At 42.9% G+C, this 17,980-nt stretch overlaps 1 protein-coding gene and 1 non-coding gene across 4 annotated transcripts in view; one reads left to right on the top strand and one right to left on the bottom strand.

The window, feature by feature from the left end:
- Positions 1-17,905, top strand: part of AFTPH (aftiphilin) — a 55,360-nt gene extending 37,455 nt beyond the window's left edge. For 2 of the 3 annotated variants that reach the window (XM_054977417.1, XM_054977408.1), the window contains exons 7-10: positions 2,443-2,503; positions 3,944-4,027; positions 6,883-7,006; positions 16,769-17,905. In XM_054977417.1, coding sequence (XP_054833392.1) covers positions 2,443-2,503; positions 3,944-4,027; positions 6,883-7,006; positions 16,769-16,913 — 414 coding nt within the window. In that variant the 3' untranslated portion in view covers positions 16,914-17,905. The remainder of the gene's footprint in view (positions 1-2,442; positions 2,504-3,943; positions 4,028-6,882; positions 7,007-16,768) is intronic. The other variant, XM_054977426.1, reaches the window with a different exon arrangement.
- On the bottom strand, positions 15,591-15,665 carry TRNAD-GUC (transfer RNA aspartic acid (anticodon GUC)). The gene has a single exon. It is a non-coding gene; the product is annotated as a tRNA-Asp (tRNA).
- Positions 17,906-17,980: the final 75 nt, after the last annotated feature.

Here is a 17,980-nt window from a genome sequence, read left to right as displayed (position 1 = left end):
TTGTTCTTTAACACGGTGTGTTAAAATGGGGTGGATCCAACCATCCTCCAAGTAGCCTTAGTCCAACTTAAGTGGCTTTTCCTCCAATGGAATAGCCGCAAGATGGGAGGAGGCCCCTTAGGCTAGAGGAAGGCTTCCAACTTTGCTTTGAGGAGTGGGAGGCTGAGGGTAGAATGCCCCCCAAATAGCAAGATGTTCAAAACAAGCAAAGTGGCTCTGACCAACTTTTTTGCGTAGAAGAATTTCAGCTGTTGAATTGCACAGCGCTGGCCTAACAAGAGATTAGTCGAAAAGTCTGTTTTGCATTTCCTCTTTCTGTAGAGCTCACTGCACTGGCTTACGCCTGTTAAGGCAATCCTAATGTTAGGTTTAATAAACAAGAAGCCACATTTGCATGGCAAGACGCTTCCCCAGGACAGCTGTTTCCTCTGGATGCAAATCGTTTCCTCTGCAGTTAGAACCACCCACCTGCCCTGTCTTTTTTTTTCTTTTGGAAATTCTTGCTACTACCAGACTTTTTTCTGGTAATGTGTAAATCTCCTGCTCAATAGATCACTGAGTAGATAGGCGGGAGAGAAGAATAGGATACTAGACTGTGTGGAGGGTGATTTGGATGGGAGGGTTCCTATATGCAGCAGCTTGCAGCCCTGGTCTCCATGTTATTTTATATCCCTATAGATAGCACTTTTGCCAGGCTAGGACTAAGGGTCTAGAACTAAGTAATGGTGGATCCTCTGAAACCGAGTAAGATGATGTTCAAATTTTAGATTTAGAGGACATTTGAATAACTGGCAAGATGCTGGGCAAATTCTGTTCCCTCCCTCCTGTAGACCACTGCACCGGCAACCTTTAGATTGTTTCAGTTAGTTTTGTTTCATGAGCATAAACATTTCAGATTACTTGAATAAGCTGTTGACACTCTTTAATCCTGTCCTGCTTGATGACTGTTAAAAGAGGGAGATTTTGTGGTACATTATAAATATAGAAATAGAAAGGAGTGGGGGGGGGGCAAGCACTAGAGAGGCAAACTTCAAACTGGCACCATGTTTATTTAATTTGTTTTTCAGACGGTTGGATTCAAAGACGCAGTTCTGCCAGTAAAATGTCAATTCCTTTGGATTTGGGGGAGGGGTTACTCTCCACCCCCCCCCTTGCCTTCCATGCTGTTTGCTTGAGCCTCAGGAGCAGAATTTCAGGGGCCTCAACAGGCTATAGAAAGAGGGAGACAGCCTGCTTCAACAGCTTCAATCCCCTTCCGGTGGCTTAGATCCAGTTCATAGAATACAAAACAGTGAAGTTCAGTATGTTCTTTTCCCTTCCAATTTAGCCTTTCTGGGTATCCGAAGAGATTGTTCCAGAGGAAAATCTCAAAGAGTTTTTGTTAGAATTTATTTCCTGTGGGGATATACCAACCTTAGGCTGGCTTCTCTCCCTCTCCTCTCTTGTGTTTTTGAAACAGGAAAAAGACCCTTAAGTTAAAGTGAGAGGCATCCAATTAGTTAGTCTAGCATACTAGCAGCGTGATCTTTTTGCAGAGTTGTATCAGTGAGCTCAGGCACATACAAGTTTCCCCTTCTTGAAGTGTAACCAGATGTTCTTGTTAGGGGAAAATTTATTAGTTATTTGAAGAGCAACCTCCATCTTCGAAGCTGCCTACCTGTGCTCAGTTTTTTTGTGGGCAGTCCTCTCACAGGTTTTCAAAAGTGGTAGCTTGTAACCTACATGTCAAGGGAATGCAGATTCCCCCCCCCCCCCGACACACCACCAAGCAATTCCTTTTATTTCTGGGGTTGCTGGCCCCCTCTGTGTGTGAAAAGCTGCAGCGAGAAGGCAGAAGGGGGTGAAATTGCCCCCACTTCCACCACGAAATAGCACAGAGGGAAGACCTTCACTCCTTTGCCCTTCCTTGCTGCAGCCCCTTTAATCCCTTCTCCCATGGCCATTTATCTGCACAGGTCCTGTAACTCCAGGAATAATCTTTCCGGGGTTCAAAAGGAGAGAGGAATGTGGGTGAAATCTGCATTCTTTTGTCTCTTTACACATACAAGTCCAGAATTTTTTTTTTGATTGTGTTGTTTGAAGATGAACAGTGATTCTTTCTGTCGCATTAGCCCATATCATTTCTACTAGAATTATCTTCCCTGCTTTGTGAGAACAATAGTCTCGGAATGGTGACATGACACTATGGTTTGTCTCACTGACTTTGGGAAATAGTTGCCTTGCCTACCCTACATGTCCTGGCCCAGTTATTCCCAGGAACAAGCACTGGTCCTTTATTTCAGCTTAGTGACTTCACAGTGAGCCAAGAACGTTCAGAGTTTCATGCTTTGCTTCTCCGATGGTTGCCCTTTGCTTGCATGCCAGAGAACTTCACACGAGATGTTTTGTGATGCTATGACCTTACCTGACTGTAAACTCTGGTTTCTGACTTTTCAACTCTAGGAATCTCTACCACCTGTCCAGTTTGACTGGAGTACCAGTGGCCTTACTAACCCTTTAGATGGTACGTCTCTCCGTAGAGCCCTCTAGCACCAGAGCTAGAGTTAAGAAAGCTACCAAGTTCAGACAAACATCTCTCTGCTGATCTTTTTCTTTAAAAAAAACTATATTAACTTTGGAAATTCAGGCTTTCTTTCTGTTTAGCTGTGCCCAGTTAAAGCAATCCATAATGTTTAAAGAGCAAGGTAAGACATTTGCTGAATTTGTACTGTGAACACAGACTGGTGGTATATAAATACTCCCAACAGGCATTCTAAGATTGGAGTGGTTTTAAGTAGTTTTTATCGTGACACACCTTATGACTCTCGCCCCAACAAACTTGCATGGATTTCGACTTTTGTGTTTAATTCTGGATGGCAAAATCACGTTATGATGGCTTTTGCCTAGCACAGTTTTTAACAAAGTTGTGCTTTCTAAGTGAGAAGTTCGTTTTCAGCTGTAACAGAGATTCTGTATGCCAGATCCACTTGATTTTTTTTGCGTTTATATTTTGTTGACTTTGTGAAATCTTCTGCCTCTTGTAAATTGCCAGACAATTGCATTACTTTGTTTTTCCATGGCATAAGGGCCAAGAAAGCCAACAAGGGCTTCAGAATCTAAAAGCTGCTAAATGAAATGAGCTGAAAGAGGATGCCGTTTGTGTCGCTGCTTCCCTAGTTTAAACTGTATCAAAAATGGCCCTGCCTCCTGATCGCGCAAGGGCCGCTGCTCAGCAAACCTTTGCTGCACAGTGTTTGAGGACAGAATCGCTTTATGACTCCTCTCAAGGTGCAGAAGGAAAGCCTGGATGGACTCCCTTGCCTTTGTCTGGTGTCTCACTACTTCAGTCAGTTCGTCATGCTTTCTTCTAACTATTTCTTTAAAATGTATCTGTGTCCGATTTTTCTGTTTTTTCCCGTATTAAAGGGGAACAGTATAATTTACCACCAATCAGCTGAATCTGTTTGGAACCATTGTTACCATGTATTTCATGTTTTGTACTGAACTACTGACAACCCACTATTTTAAACTAGTAAATAGAACTTTGTCAGTTCCCCGTTAAGCTCTGTTACCGGCTGTGAAAACAACGTGGCTGTGGACACACGGTTCTGAATCTTAAATGTTTCCCTTTAATGGAGTACATCTCTTCCGGATCTTTCTGGTTCTATCCATTTTTCTAAAAGAGAAAAAAATACAAAACTGGGTTAGATCTAAGGTTACTAGTATTGAATTCCTTCCTGCATTTGTACATGATAATATACAACGACTTGTTAACATCTTTAGAAATCTGCAAACTAACCTTGTAAGCATTATTGTGTCAATTTTTTTTAAAGAAAACTGTGTAATGAGTACTAATTTTAACTGGCATGTTCAAGTGTGTGTCTTACCCCCTTTTTACACATAAATCCCTCCCTTGGCTTACCTTCTATACGGCTGCCTACCAACACGGTCACTGAATTTCAAGCTAGTGGAGGTTCCTCTCTCCTGAACCTCGATTTCTTTGGGCCCGTGGATGACAGTAGCTCTAGCGCCAGCACCACCATCCCAGGTCAGCCGAGTGCTCGGACACTGCAGATTTAATCTCTCTTAACATTCCTACTAAAAAGCATGAGCCGCATTACATGACTTTCCTACAAACAAGAAGAGTGGGCTGTGACGTATTTTTTTTTGTAAGATGCCTGCCTTTTTGGTACGGCTTCCTCATCCGTCCTTGTCTCAAGTGGAAAGCACGTGCCATTTGGTCTGACTACAACGCTTTAAGCAGGGCAGATGTCAGGTTTTTTAAAACTTGTGTGCAGATAAGTAAATAAAAATCGAGCGTTGCGACTGTAGGTATCCCAAGCGATTGGAGGTGTGGAGTCTTGCTGAACACGCTGCTCAGTTGAAAAAACAGATCTTCTGGCCTTGGGATAGGTTTCATTGGTCTCTGTACACAAAATGTGCAGGTGATGGTGGCAACAGCGAAAAACTCCCTCTAGGAGTAACGAAGTTCCTCTGTGAATGGAACAAGTTCTGTTTCGGAGTACAGCTATGCTGTTGACATTTAAGACAGGAAAAAGATTGTAGTTCTGTGTGGCAGTTGGTATCTTCAAATAAGTTATTACAGAATAAGAAAATAACTGCTGGTTTTTGTGAGAGCAGACTGGCAAAACACTGCAGACTTTGATATAGCCCAGTCAGGATTCATTCTCTTGAAAAGTAAAGATACTTTTCACTTTTCCTTATTCATCTGTAAAGGTCAAATGGTAGAGAGGTCAGAGAGTCTGACAGTAAATGTAGAAACTGAGACATGTGATTAGGTGGCCCCTTGTAACCTTTTGAATTTAGTGGGAGAGTTCTTGAAAGTGCTTGGGGCACAGTCCTCCCATGCTATGCACAATTACCTGCATGGGGGGTAAGAGTCAAGTTCTTCCGTCCGCTGTGTAATAGATCATTGCAGGCAACAGAAAATACGTGCATGCCTCCCCTGTCCGCATATAGCTTTACATACCTTGACTAAGCAGAAAGGGTGAGATAGATACCTGGAGCGCGCACACACAGGTCTCCTTTTCCAAATAATAGCTTGGTGTGGTTCCTGCAGTCAGACCTGGTGCATGTGCCATGCTTGAGAGAGAAACCAGACTTTGTACTCTGCTGATCATTCTATTCATGGTCACTTTATCTTTAAGGGGGAGAATCCTGCAGTTGTGTGCAAGAAGGGGTTTTTTTTGCTTCATTGACTTACGATTTAAATTAAGGCAGTCTCGTCCCTGAATTTGGGGTTGGAAGTAATTTTCAAGTTACTCACATATGAGTATCTGCTGGAATTCAAAACTAGAGAAGCTTGTAGAGTTGCATAGAATGTCATACTTGCTATGATGCTAATTGTAAATCCACCCATTCAGTTTAATTTCTGCAGTGATGGTAATTGTTATCAGACACTTTTGGCATCTACTGAAATGATTTAACCCTGTTTCTGAAGCGTTTATCTGAAATGATGACTATGAAGAACCTTCACCACCACTCTAGGTCTTCATTAGCAAATTCATTGTCAAAGTCACAGATGTGACCATTGCTTACAGTTTTTTCCAGCTTGTTTCTTGGAAAGTCATTTGCTTCTAACCTGCAGCCCTGTATGTGGGTTTTGTGTAACAGTGTGTATGCGTGCATACGCTAGGAGCTTTGGGCTAAAGTTGGTGGCTAAATCCATTCAATCTCATTAAGGTTTTAAAATATGCCCATTTTATAGTATCAATATGTGACACATAAATTATTACCAATATTGTTGTTATGCTGAAATATTTGCAATCACCTTTGAGTAAAATTTAGCTTAATAGCAAAGTCAGTCGCTAAACATGTCCAGCAGAAACTCAGTAAGCTAAGGTAATCACCTTCAGCTAAAAAGTTAAGGCTGTAATTAACAAATGTCATAAAGATATTAATTGCAGCAGCATCCTTATAATCCTTTTTAAATATCAAAAGGTCTACTGTGATTATTTACTGAAATGCAGCTTTACGAGTTGGTATACCTTAATGGGATTTCAGAAGCTTTCTTAAGGTTTATTACTTTATAGTCCATTTCTTCTCTATGTGGTTGATTGGAAAGATTGTGTTGGCCGTTTTTAAAGTTTCTGTAAACATCTGACAAACACTAGTTAAAATGCATGGTGCCCTCAGTGTGTATTTATGTTTGAACACAGACCGCCCTTCAAGCTCATAAAAGCGATGGGATGCAAATACTGTCTTACTTCTTTGGCTTAACCAAAGGGTATCTTGTTCAGTCCTATCAAAGGACAAGTATGTGTGCTTTTAGGTATAATATGATGCACATGTATTAAATCAGAGCAGTACAAACATCCTCATCATAATGATAAAACAATTCTAATGCCTGTTTTTTAAAAAAAATACACTTTTTTATTTTTTCTTTTATTTCATGTGTATCCCGCCTTTGTTCCCAATGAAGGCCCAAAGCAGCTTGCATCATTTTCCTCTCTTTCTCCATTTTATTCAACTTGTACTATGTTACCTTTCTCAAAATCTTCTTTTAATTTTGGAGCATTTTCTTGGGTTCTGAAATTTCTTTAATAACTGCAACTTAATAGAACGTGAAAAACAGGGCTTCAAATACCCCTCGTACTTTGGAGCCAATAGAATGGAAATATATGCTATTCTGTATAATGCTGAAATCATACTGTAACATTTAGAAACCATTGTGCTCTATGGTGTCAGTAGAACACAATGTTTCAAATTGGTTAAAAATTTAATGTTTTGCTCCTTGTTGGATAACTTGTGTTCCAATTCTGTCACGTTTACAATTGGAAGTCTCGGTAGTTCAGATGTTTACAGAAGATAGAAAAGTGGCTTTCTGAGCTGGGCTGCCATGATTGTATCTGTCCGTCACTGATTTTAATTTTGTGCTATAAGGTGTGGATCCAGAGCTGTACGAATTGACAACATCCAAGCTGGAAGCAACCAATGTGACCAATAAAGTGACTGATGCATTTGCAAAGCTCATGTCCACGGTAGAGAAAGCAAGCACATCAGCCAGGTAAATCCACGACCCATTTGAAAGCCTTGTCATTTTGGGAAAGGTTGAAGTCTACAAGTGCCCTAGTGATAACATGCTCATGTTGCTACTATGAAGACTACATTACAAAACTCTCACCTGCAGAACCAAAGCTCTTTGGTTTGTGTAGTCTGAAGATCCTCAGATTGTTCAGTCTTTTCACTGGGTCTGTGCGTTTTATTTGTTTGTTTACTTCATTTACATCCAGCCTTCCGCCCCAGATGGGAATCCAAAGCAGCTTACAGTTCTCCTCTCCTCCTTTTAGTCCTCCCATCAGTCCTGTGAAGTAGGTTAGATTAAGAGTCTGTGACTGACCAAAGTCCACCCAGCAGGCATCCATGGCGCAGTGGGAGTTTCAGCCCTGGCCTCTCCGAGATCCTAGCCCAACATTCCAACCACTACACCACAGTGAATGTCAGAATAAATCTTCTGCATTGGACGCTGCAGTTGGGCTGAAACGAGTTGCTGCCTCTGTGCTGCTTTTCTTATTTGGGACCATCTGAACCAATCAGTGGGCTGCTCCTGATTTGGGTCTGTTGACACTATTGGAATGTTGAGAACAGGCAGTTGGAATCACCCCAAAATGCCTGCCGTAGGGGTGCAGCCCAACCACAGAACGGGCTCCAGTTGGGTGCTTGGGTCAGTCACAGGATGTTGGGAGGTTCCAAGCCAAGTGTCCTCTGAGGGAGTTAGTCATTTTGGACTTGGGGCTCCCTGCTGACACAAAACTGATGCCTCCTGCTCCCTTCTGAAGCTCTTCCATCTCCAGTGAGGTAGAGGAAAATTGGGACTGCCGCTCTGCCCTGGGGAACAAATGCTTTGAGGAAGGCATCTGTGAGAACCGGGAAACACGTTGGCAGGTGCCACGTCGAGGATCCCTGCTGAGAGCTCACCGGCTCATGCCCAAGGCTGCTAATCAGTCATAAACGTCCCCAAAATGTTCAGATCTCTGCATTTCCCACAAAGGATACCGTTTCTGTGTGAGGGCACAAACTCTGAAACGACAATATTTCTAGTGTACAAACGTTGCGGTTCTTACATTCTCCAGCTGCTGTCCCATTTTCAGCAGTTTCATTCTCTATTCATGATGGCCCTATTCCTTGCCTTTGAATTTAATGAGAATTGAAATAGAAGCTTTCATGAGTTGGAGCCCACAAAATATGGGCTCTTATTCTGTTAATCTTTAAGACACTTACAAGACTCCTCTTTCCATTTGTTGCAGCAGACGAACATAGCTGATGTTGCAATTCAGTTTGCAGATATTTTTGTTTTAGGCAGCGCAAATGCAATGCAGCCCAAGTTATGCTTGCTCGTTGTCCATGCTACTGCAGGAGGTTGTTTCTGGAATTAGTGGTACAGATGTAAAGCTGTTACAAGAAAATTGCTGAAAGTTTTCAGAATTTTTTCTCACTAGCTTGAATATTCTATAGTGCGTGAAGCAACAAGTCTCTGTTACATCGTTCTAACAGTTTGCCACTAGGGGGAGTGCTAAGCCTCAGTGATCAGCTACTTGAATTAATCTTAGCTTGGCTGTTTGGCTGTTTCCAGGCACAAAAAATTAAAAATCAAGCGTATTCCGCTTTTCTGACAGTTTAATGTTTTTAAACTTCCGTTTTTAGCATAAAACAGCCTTTTCTCACCAAAACATTACTTGCCTTTGCTGCTGTTGTACAAAAATAACACAAATACTACCCCAAAAGACAGTGTTAAAAACACTTATTTTTTACCAAATGTAGATTTTGTTGATGTAATTGTCGTTTCATATATATACATTTACCTTACTTGACATTTAATAATATTTGTATGCTGCTGGGTTTGATGGGCAATCTGTGTGTTTCATTAAGCATTTTAATTTGCTGTGATCAGTTTAGTTGTGCTGATATGTTATACAGCAAGTCACAGAATTACTGTCATTATTTTATGTTATACCTTTTTACCTTGCAAACTGCCCCAAGTGCTTTTTAAGTCGAAAGGACAGGATATACATTTTATTAACATGCAGACGATGGCTTCCCAGTCTGAGAGCGTGGCAGAAGTAGTTTGGTTTCAGGGCATGTGATAGATTTGACAGTGGGCATTATTTTGATTTTTTTTTCCCCTGGAAGGATAAAATCAAGAATGTGAGTGTGTGAAGATGAGCCAAGCCAGGAGAAATATGGGTAAAGTAGCACAGGTATGTGTGGGGACTGGTTGTGCATGGAGAGGCATTTGAGGAAATAGACTGAAATTCCCAGCAGACAGTAATTGTTTGGAGTGTCATGGGCAGGGAGAAGTGTCTTGAGACTCTGCCCTTCGAAGACTATTACACAACTGCTTCCTGGCCACGGCTTGTGGGGAACATGGATGCTGCCCGTGGGCAGTAGCTGAAGGGGAGGGGTGGGTCTGAGGCTTGACCTGCTCTGGCCTTCCCTTGTAACAGCTGTTGGAGAAAGTTTTCAGGGCGGGCAGGAACCTTCTGTGGACTCTCCACTGAGACTAGCTGTGTGGGTGGAGTCACTTCGCAACAGCTGGGCTCTGTATGAGTTTCCAGCATTGGGCATATCCCTGGCTCAGAATTTGTTTTACTTTGAATGAAAGTTTATCTTTTAAGCCACAAGTGCTGCAGGGAGGAGGGTGGAGTGAAGAGTCAGTTCCTGGATCAGGGAAGTTGTGCTCTCCCTAAGTGATAAGTATATGAAGAAGCACCCTGTGCCGTCGTTTTACTGCACTGGCATTACACCTGTGCGTGGCTTGCACTTGGGATTAGTGGCAACTGCTCACCTCTGTTATTTCCCCTTCTGCGAAGTGTCTCTAAAAAGCCCTTTAGTCCCATAAAAGTCTTTGCCTGCCATTTCCCCCGTTTGCTGTTTATTATAGCATACCACCTACCCCCACCTATCTTTAATATACTTAATGACTTCGTTATATTTGGCTCTACAGCCACAGGTTACAGACTGCTAAGTTAAGGCGGTAATTACAATAAAATAAGGCTTTATGAGAAGAACAAATTGGAGGGTGTTTGGAGGGTTTTTTCCATGGAAACACGATTTTCATTCCATGCGTAAAATGTTAGTAGTAGTGCTTTTTTAAAAACGGGAATGCTAAACACCATACATGTAAGAGAGTGTTTACATGTTTGTTTAAAACAGTGACTTGGATTCCAAGTACCCTTTACATGAGCAGAAGGTACTTGTGTACCGGGAGAGTTAATTCACTCACTCTCTGTCTGTCTGTCTGTCTGTCTGTCTGTCTGTCTGTCTCTCTCTCTCTCTCTCTCTCTCACACACACACACACACACACACACACTTGCATTATATACTTGTTATGACCTTTACTTTCTTTGAGTAGATTTTACCTTTAATCTTTCCCTTAACACCCTCTGGGTAGTTTGCTGCCACCAGGAACATTATATTACAAAATATTTTATTTAAGTTTTCCCTTTGGTAACGTGTCTAAGCGTCAGGCTCCTACGTGGAGCCTCATAGAGTTGGAAGGGGCCATACAGACCATCTAGTCCAACCCCCTGCCCAGTGCAGGATCTGCCTAAAGCATCTCTGACAAGTATTCATCCAGCCTCTTCTTGAAAACTGCCAGTGAGGGGGAGCTCACCACCTCCCTAGGCAGCTGATTCCACTTTTGAACTACTCTGACTGTGAAAAAGTTTTTCCTAATATCCAGCCAGTACCTTTGTGCATGTAATTTAAGCCCATTGCTTTGGGTCCTACCCTCTGCTGCCAACTGGAACAGCTCCTTGCCCTCCTCCAAATGACAGCCTTTCAAATATTTAAAGAGAGCAATCATGTCCCCCCTCAACCTCCTCTTCTCCAAACTAAACATTCCCAAGGCCCTCAGCCTTTCCTCGTACGGCTCAGTCTCCAGACATCTGATCATTCTTGTCGCTCTCCTCTGCACCCTCTCGATTTTGTCCACATCCTTTTTGAAGTGAGGCCTCCAGAACTGCACACAATACTCCAGGTGTGGCCTGACCAAGGCAGTATAGAGAGGGGCTATGACCTCCTGCGATTTCGATGCTATGGCCCCTTTGATACAACCCAGGATTGAATTAGCCTTTTTTGCCACTGCATCACACTGACTGCTCATATTCAGTTTACAGTCCACTCTTACCCCAAGATCCCTTTCACATAGACTACTGCCCAGAAGTGTATCCCCCATCCAGTATTTGTGCTTCCCATTTTTGTGGCCCAGATGTAATACTGTGCACTTGTCTTTGTTGAATTGCATCCTATTCACAGCTGCCCATTTCTCCAGAGTATTCAGGTCTTGTTGAATTTTAATTCTATCTTCTTGGGTGTTTGCTACCCCTCCCAATTTGGTATCATCAGCAAATTTAATGAGCAGCCCTTCCACTCCTTCATCCAGATCATTGATAAAAATATTGAAAAGTACCGGGCCCAAAACCGAGCCCTGCGGCACCCCACTGGACACCTCCCTCCAATCTGATGAAACGCCATTGACCGCCACTCTTTGAGTGTGGTCCTCCAACCAGTTCCCTATCCACCGAACTGTCCTATAGTCCACTCCACAGTCTTCCAGTTTGCCCATCAGAATGTCATGGGGGACCTTATCAAAAGCTTTACTGAAATCCAGATAAATCACGTCAACAGAGTTCCCCCGATCCAGTAAGCTGGTCAGTCAATCAAAGAAGGAAACCAGGTTGGTCTGGCAAGATCTGTTAGGAACAAAACCATGCTGACTTCCCCGGATCACTGAGCGGTCCTTCAGATGCTTACAGATTGATCCCTTTAAAATCTGCTCTAATATCTTCCCAGCAACAGAAGTCAGACTGACCGGCCTGTAGTTTCCCGGGTCATCCTTCCTCTCTTTCTTAAAGATTGGGATAACATTTGCTCTTCTCCAATCTTGTGGCACATCCCCAGTCCTCTAGGAGGCCTTGAAGATGATGGACAGGGGTTCTGCAAGTTCTCTGGAAAGTTCTTTCAGCACTCTTGGGTGCACCCCATCCGGCCCAGGGGATTTGTATTCATCCAGTGCAGCCAGATGCCTCTCCACTACCTCTCTGTCAATGTCAATTAGCCACTCAGGTGTCCTGCCACATTTTCTACTATCTCTAGATGTGCCTGAGTTCTTCAGGGAGAAAACAGAGGCAAAAAAGTCATTAAGATCTCTTCTAAGGCTTCACACACAGCCTCTTTCTCTAACTCAATATTTCTCTCATAGAAATGCTTACACCTGCTCAGGCAGCCCACAGCTGGCCTCTCTTTCCCTGACTGAGTGTCCTTTCACAAACATGCTCAGTTCAGGTTCCACACAGGTTATATTTCTCTCATAAATACTTCAGTGTACTCAGGCAGCACACAGCTAGCCTGCTTCCTTCTGACTAAAAACTTTTCTCCCTGCACTGTCAGTCTAAACTGCATTCACTCCGCCCACCCTCTCAGTCATCAACCAATCATATCACTCACTCATCCCTCTCTCACCCCCACTCTTCACCTAGCTCAAACCAAGCATTTAAAGACACATGCACCCATTTACTTGGAATCATTACAGTACTATTCCAGAGAATCTTTCTCATCCACAGTCCTAGCAATTGAAGAGGTGTAGCAGGGTGGTGTAGAAAGGGGCAGAGCAGCCCTGTTGTGCGTGGTCTTTCTCTTTCTCTTTCTCCTTTTCCTTTCTTTTTTTTGGATCCAATATCATTTTTCTATCCTTTGTTGGTTCAAAAACATAATTTTTCAATCATGTAGAATATGCCTATAACAGCAAAATGGGAGGGGGACATGGATCCCAGAAGCGCTACGCCCTGTTCCTGGATGTCTGAGCCTATCTGGGTAAACGTCTCCTGGGTCTATCTTGAAGGTTAAGCCCACGGGAGTTCTGGGGATTTGCTTCACACATGCCTCAACTAGACATAAAATGTCTGGAAATGTTAAAGAAATGGGAGTGGGGGACACAAGGTTTGGAGAGGAATGGAAATTTGTGGGGAAATACATTGGGGATTAACCCCCCCCCCCAAATAATAGAAGCAGAGCCTTCACCTTTAAGAAATGAAGGCCCTCTAAGATCTCTGTGGCTATTGTGGGGGTGGCTGGGCAACCACAGCAATATTGTCACACTTCAAACCTTGGCGGCTATCAGTGAAAGGCAGGGGAGGAAGGGGTGGGACCCTTTCTAGGCCTTCTAGTCCACCCCTGCTCCCCTCCCACCTGCCCTAGGGGGAAGGAATCATTCAGGTAAAGCCCAGCAGCAACCACTGGGAAATTTGCTACCATGCAATTTGCACAACTCAGCAAGGTGCAGCGATGGCGTCAACTTGAAGCCACCCAACTCATCTGGGACCAGCAGCAGCCACCACACAACTCATTTGAGCTGTTTGCTGCTACTGATATAAGCAGCTTTGTGTCCTCACTGGAGAGAAGGGCGGGATATGAATGAAGTAAATAAATAATAAAGCTGAAGATTTAGCGGTTAGTCGGTGATTGGGAAGGAGAGAAGGATGCAGAGAAGGGGAAAGGATATGGGGGTTGCCAGGAGAAAAGAGGAAATATATTTATTTGCATCTCTTATGCCTTGCCTTTTTTTCCAATGGGGACCCAAAGCAGCTTACATCATTTGCCTCTCCTCTTCGTGAGGTAGGTTAGGTCAAGATCGTCCAGTGAGCTTTCAGGGCAGAGTGGGGGTTTGAACCCGGATCTAGTCTGACCCTCTAACCATTACACTATAATGTAGGGAAAGGGGGGAAAATGGGGGAAAATGATCCCTGCAAGTTCTTGTGGGTTCCCCACTTGTGTGATATATTTCTACAGGATATTCAGTGATTGATACACTCTGACCCTGGAGATTACATACACTTTTTCGTGCTGCACATTTTGAGGGAGTAAAACCTTGTCTCAAAAGCATACTTTCAAATTTCCCAATTTCTCCATCAATTGTTTAAAGGTCTTGTGCAAAATTTTTTAAAAAACTACAAAAAACCTATGTTCTGATTTTTTCATATTTTCCCATACTTCAGCATACCTTTAAGAACCAAACTGTTATATTCACATTTAAGCAGTGTTTTTCTGTATGCCATTGTAGGGGGTAATTCATGAGGCCCTTACCTTTTAAAAAATGTGTTCCTGAAAAGGTGAGACATGTAAAAATGTTAATGATGTAGCGTAAACTTTTTGCTATATAATTTTTCAAGCTTCTTGACAAAGACTTTTGTAGATAACTTAATCTTGTGGCGTTATTTCTGGCTTTGTAAATGCCCCAACAGCTATTCAGATGTGTGTGTGTGTGTTTGTTTTTAAAACAACGAACACAAACGTTTAATGCTCAGTTAGCCTGACTATCAGGCAGACTTTCGTAGACACAGTTTGGATATGGATTATTTGTCTGTGGAAAAACTCAGTTCCAAGCAATTGCAAACAACATTAACTTTTTGCAACAGATCGGTTCTTGATTCACGTGTGCTGAGCATGCATGAGGCACAAAGCTGTTTTAAGTGGGCAACATGTAAGTCAAGTTGATCTTAAATTTCTGCTGAGAAAGTGCATTTCTGGGATCTTGAGGGAAATCTCAAGATGACATGAGAAGCAAATGCCTGTTGTCAGTGGCAGTTGACTCTGAGCATGGAGTCTCTTTGACTCTAGATTGCTGCTGTCCAAAAACAAATGCTTAAACAGAAGAGTGGGTTAGCCAAATGCCCCCTAACTAGTAAGGGATCCATAAAAGCCCCAAGGAGTTGGGTTTTTTAAGAGACACTAAATCCTTTATGGCTGTTTATAGGATGTTTCATTTCCATTGTGAAAGCAGCTTAAATGTGGTATTTTGGTGGGTTGATTTTTGTGTTTGCTGAGTATACGCTTGCCTAGGGATCTTGTTTATAAATGATATCCATGCCTCTGTCATGGTGACTGGGTTATAGATTTCACCCTCCAACAGCTGGCTGCCCCATCTTTCAGAGACAAAAATGTTGCGCTAATTTCAGAAGCGACTGTGAAGGAAACCTGCAGCCTTCTTCTGCTTGTCATACTCACCTTTTCCTGTTGGGAGTATTGGGCAGTTCTTCTCGCTTCCATTTTATCCTCACAACAAACCTGTGAGGTAGGTTAGGATGAGAGAGTGGGATTGGCCCAAGGTCCCCCTGCAAGCTTCCATGGCAGAGTGGGGATTCGAACCTGGGTCTCCAGGATCCTACGTTCTAACCACTACACAAACCAGTGCTTTAAACATGAGTGTTTCTGTTTCTCTATGAATACATAACTTTGAAAAATAGCCTAATTTTATTACAATGTTTTGTTGCCTAGAAGTTCTCAAATCTTAACAAAGCAAAGAAGCGGCACCACTGAAGCACACTGCATGAAACAATTGCAAAAGCAATTGCAATCCCCCCCCCCCAACATTTTTGTGTGATCTTAGTAGAGAGGTTGCCCTTGAACCTGGGCTTATTTCTAGTGGGTTGAATCCCACAGATCTGTTATGCTCACAGTGACACCTTCCTCGGGTGCAAGAGGTTCTTCTGGGAGCTGCATCAGATCCAGGCCAGCCTGGTCCACGCAGACCAGCAGCAGCTCTCCAGGGTCTCAGACAGAGATCTTTCACCTACTGCCGGGTCTCTTTAAATGGAGATGCCGGGGATTGAACCTGGAACCTTCTGCACGACAAGCAGATGCTCTACCACTGAGCCACAGGCCCTCCCTGCCCTTAGTGGAACTGCACCTTTTCTCTTACTCTGTTTGATCACTTGTATGTGGAACTTCTCTGTTGCCTGCTACCCACAAAGAGCTTAAGTTTCCACATGACTAAGCTGGGGAACTGAGGCTCATGGAAAGTCAGGACTCCCTGGAAAAGACAGTAAGGACAGGGAAAGATGGAGGCAGTAGGAAAAGAGGAAGGAAGCCCAGCATGAAGTGGACTGGCTCCGTAAGGAGAGCCGCAGCCTTCCGTTTGTAAGACCTGAGTTCATGGTAGGACTTGCTGGAGGGCATCAGTTCATTTATAGGGTAGCCGTAAGTCAGAAGCAACTTGACCGCTCATAACACACACAAGCTGGTGGAAGGTGCCGCTTAGGATATAATGTGGGTATGGTTACAGCGGCTGCTATCCGTTAACCTTTTAGGCAGCCTGAAGTTTCCAGAGCTCTTGACAAATGTGTGTACATGAAGGAAAGGGCTTCGAAGACAGAGGCCCAGAAGGCACTGTTCCCACAGCATCATGGTTCTCTCTGCCTTCAGGTTCCCAGATTTCCATGTTGATCGTGTGTGTATGTCCTGTGACCTTTCTTTTCCTAACACTTAGGAGACGTTCTCTAACATTAGCCTTTAGGCGATTGGATTCTTAACAGACGCCATGTCCGAGCCCCACTCCACCGTTGGCTCTTGCTAGATGACCTTGGGCCTTACCTGCCTTGCAGGATTCTTGTAAGGATAAAAATGGAAGAGAATGGCGTAAGCCACTTTGGGTCCCCATCGTAGAGAAAGGTTGGATATAAATGAAATAAAGCAAGTGAAATAATACCCGCAATGGGGTTTTTGTTCTATTGAAGAGTTTTACCTGTGGTACTAAGAATGGCACATTCTAACAGGTCTTGAAAGGGCCATTAAGTTTGCACAAAACTTCACACGTGAGAGAGAAGCTGTGTTCTCATTGCAGTGGTGGTGATAAGCTCCTCTCTAAGTGGCCGTATGAGGGAGCAGCGCTGGTAGAAGGGGATCGTTCATTGTTTGGAAGCAAAATATCCCATGACAGGCTTGTTCTCTAGGTGCCTGGAGTGACTCTTCTTTGTCTCTTTGTTTTGATAGAAAGCCCAAAAAGGAAGAACGGCTCAGCGAAGAGGCCGCCCAGGTGATTGCTAGCCTTCCTGACTTAACTTTCATGCATGCCAAGGTGTTGATGTTCCCGGCCACATTAACGCCTTCAGCAAGTTGCCAAGACCAGGTAGACTAAGCGAGGAGGGAATCGGACCTTTCCCATTGACCCCTGCCCCTTTTCTGGGTCCTCTCAAAGTGATCTTTGCTTTCATGAAAAATTCAAGTTCAGATGATTTGTTGGTAAGCAGCACTAGAACGGTATACATAGATACGTATATTTATTTACATACAGGAGCCCTAAATTTATATTAGAAGAAAAAGTGTAAATAACTGGGGAGGGTTGAATCTTTTTTGAAGATTTATCCTTTTTTTGTGCTGGGGTGTAAACATTTACGTCTTTGTGGAATACACTGGTGGCGTCCTTCTTACAAAACTTTATAAATATTTTAAAAAATGCACACTTCCAGTATCTGCTCTTTGTGAAATTCCCCCTCAAATGTTTTCTTTTCAGGAGTTCTGTTTTTCCCATTTATGAAAATACTTTCCCTAAATGAGCCGAAAAAGTTAGGGTCTTTCAGTGTTTTCATTTGATGCAGGCTGCACCTTCCCTTTTTGATCCATCTAATAAGGCCCCCCCCCCATTTTTTGTTGGGGTGGGGGTGGGTTTTTTTTTTAAAACTTCCTGACTTCTGGAACTATGAGTTTATCATTTCCTTTCACAAGGTTTACTGTCCTCTTCAGTTAAGTTATAGAGCACTGCCTAATTACTTGATTTTGGGGATCTACGTGTTAAATCTGTTTTGGTTTGGAATGGAAGGACCAAAAGCTATCTGAATGTCTTACAATGAAATATACCTGTTAGTTCTTTTTGTTGTACCACTATTCTTTATGTTTGATTTTGCACAGTGTAAATTGACATAATCATAGATTGCTATGGTTTAGGCTGTATGTACAGTAAAACTATGGGTTGTAAATGTTTGGGGAAATTCCTATGGAAAAAAGAGAATGCTATGTAGAACAACCTCTAACAAGGTTTATGTGCATGCCCAAGGTCTTTTTGAAATTTCAGTGTATAAATTTCCTCTTAGCTTACACAAAATAAAAAAATAAAGTTATATAGTCTGTTAATGTGTGTAGCACTATTGTTGTATCACTTACACTTTCTCTACTGCCTACGGCAGAGTTGGAAGTCCTCTCTTGTTC

This window comes from Eublepharis macularius, chromosome 1 (genome assembly GCF_028583425.1).
Source record: "Eublepharis macularius isolate TG4126 chromosome 1, MPM_Emac_v1.0, whole genome shotgun sequence".
In the NCBI taxonomy this organism is placed as follows: Eukaryota; Metazoa; Chordata; class Lepidosauria; order Squamata; family Eublepharidae; genus Eublepharis; species Eublepharis macularius.
The sequence above is the reverse complement of the archived record's forward strand: the minus strand, read 5'-3'. Positions and strand labels throughout refer to the sequence as shown.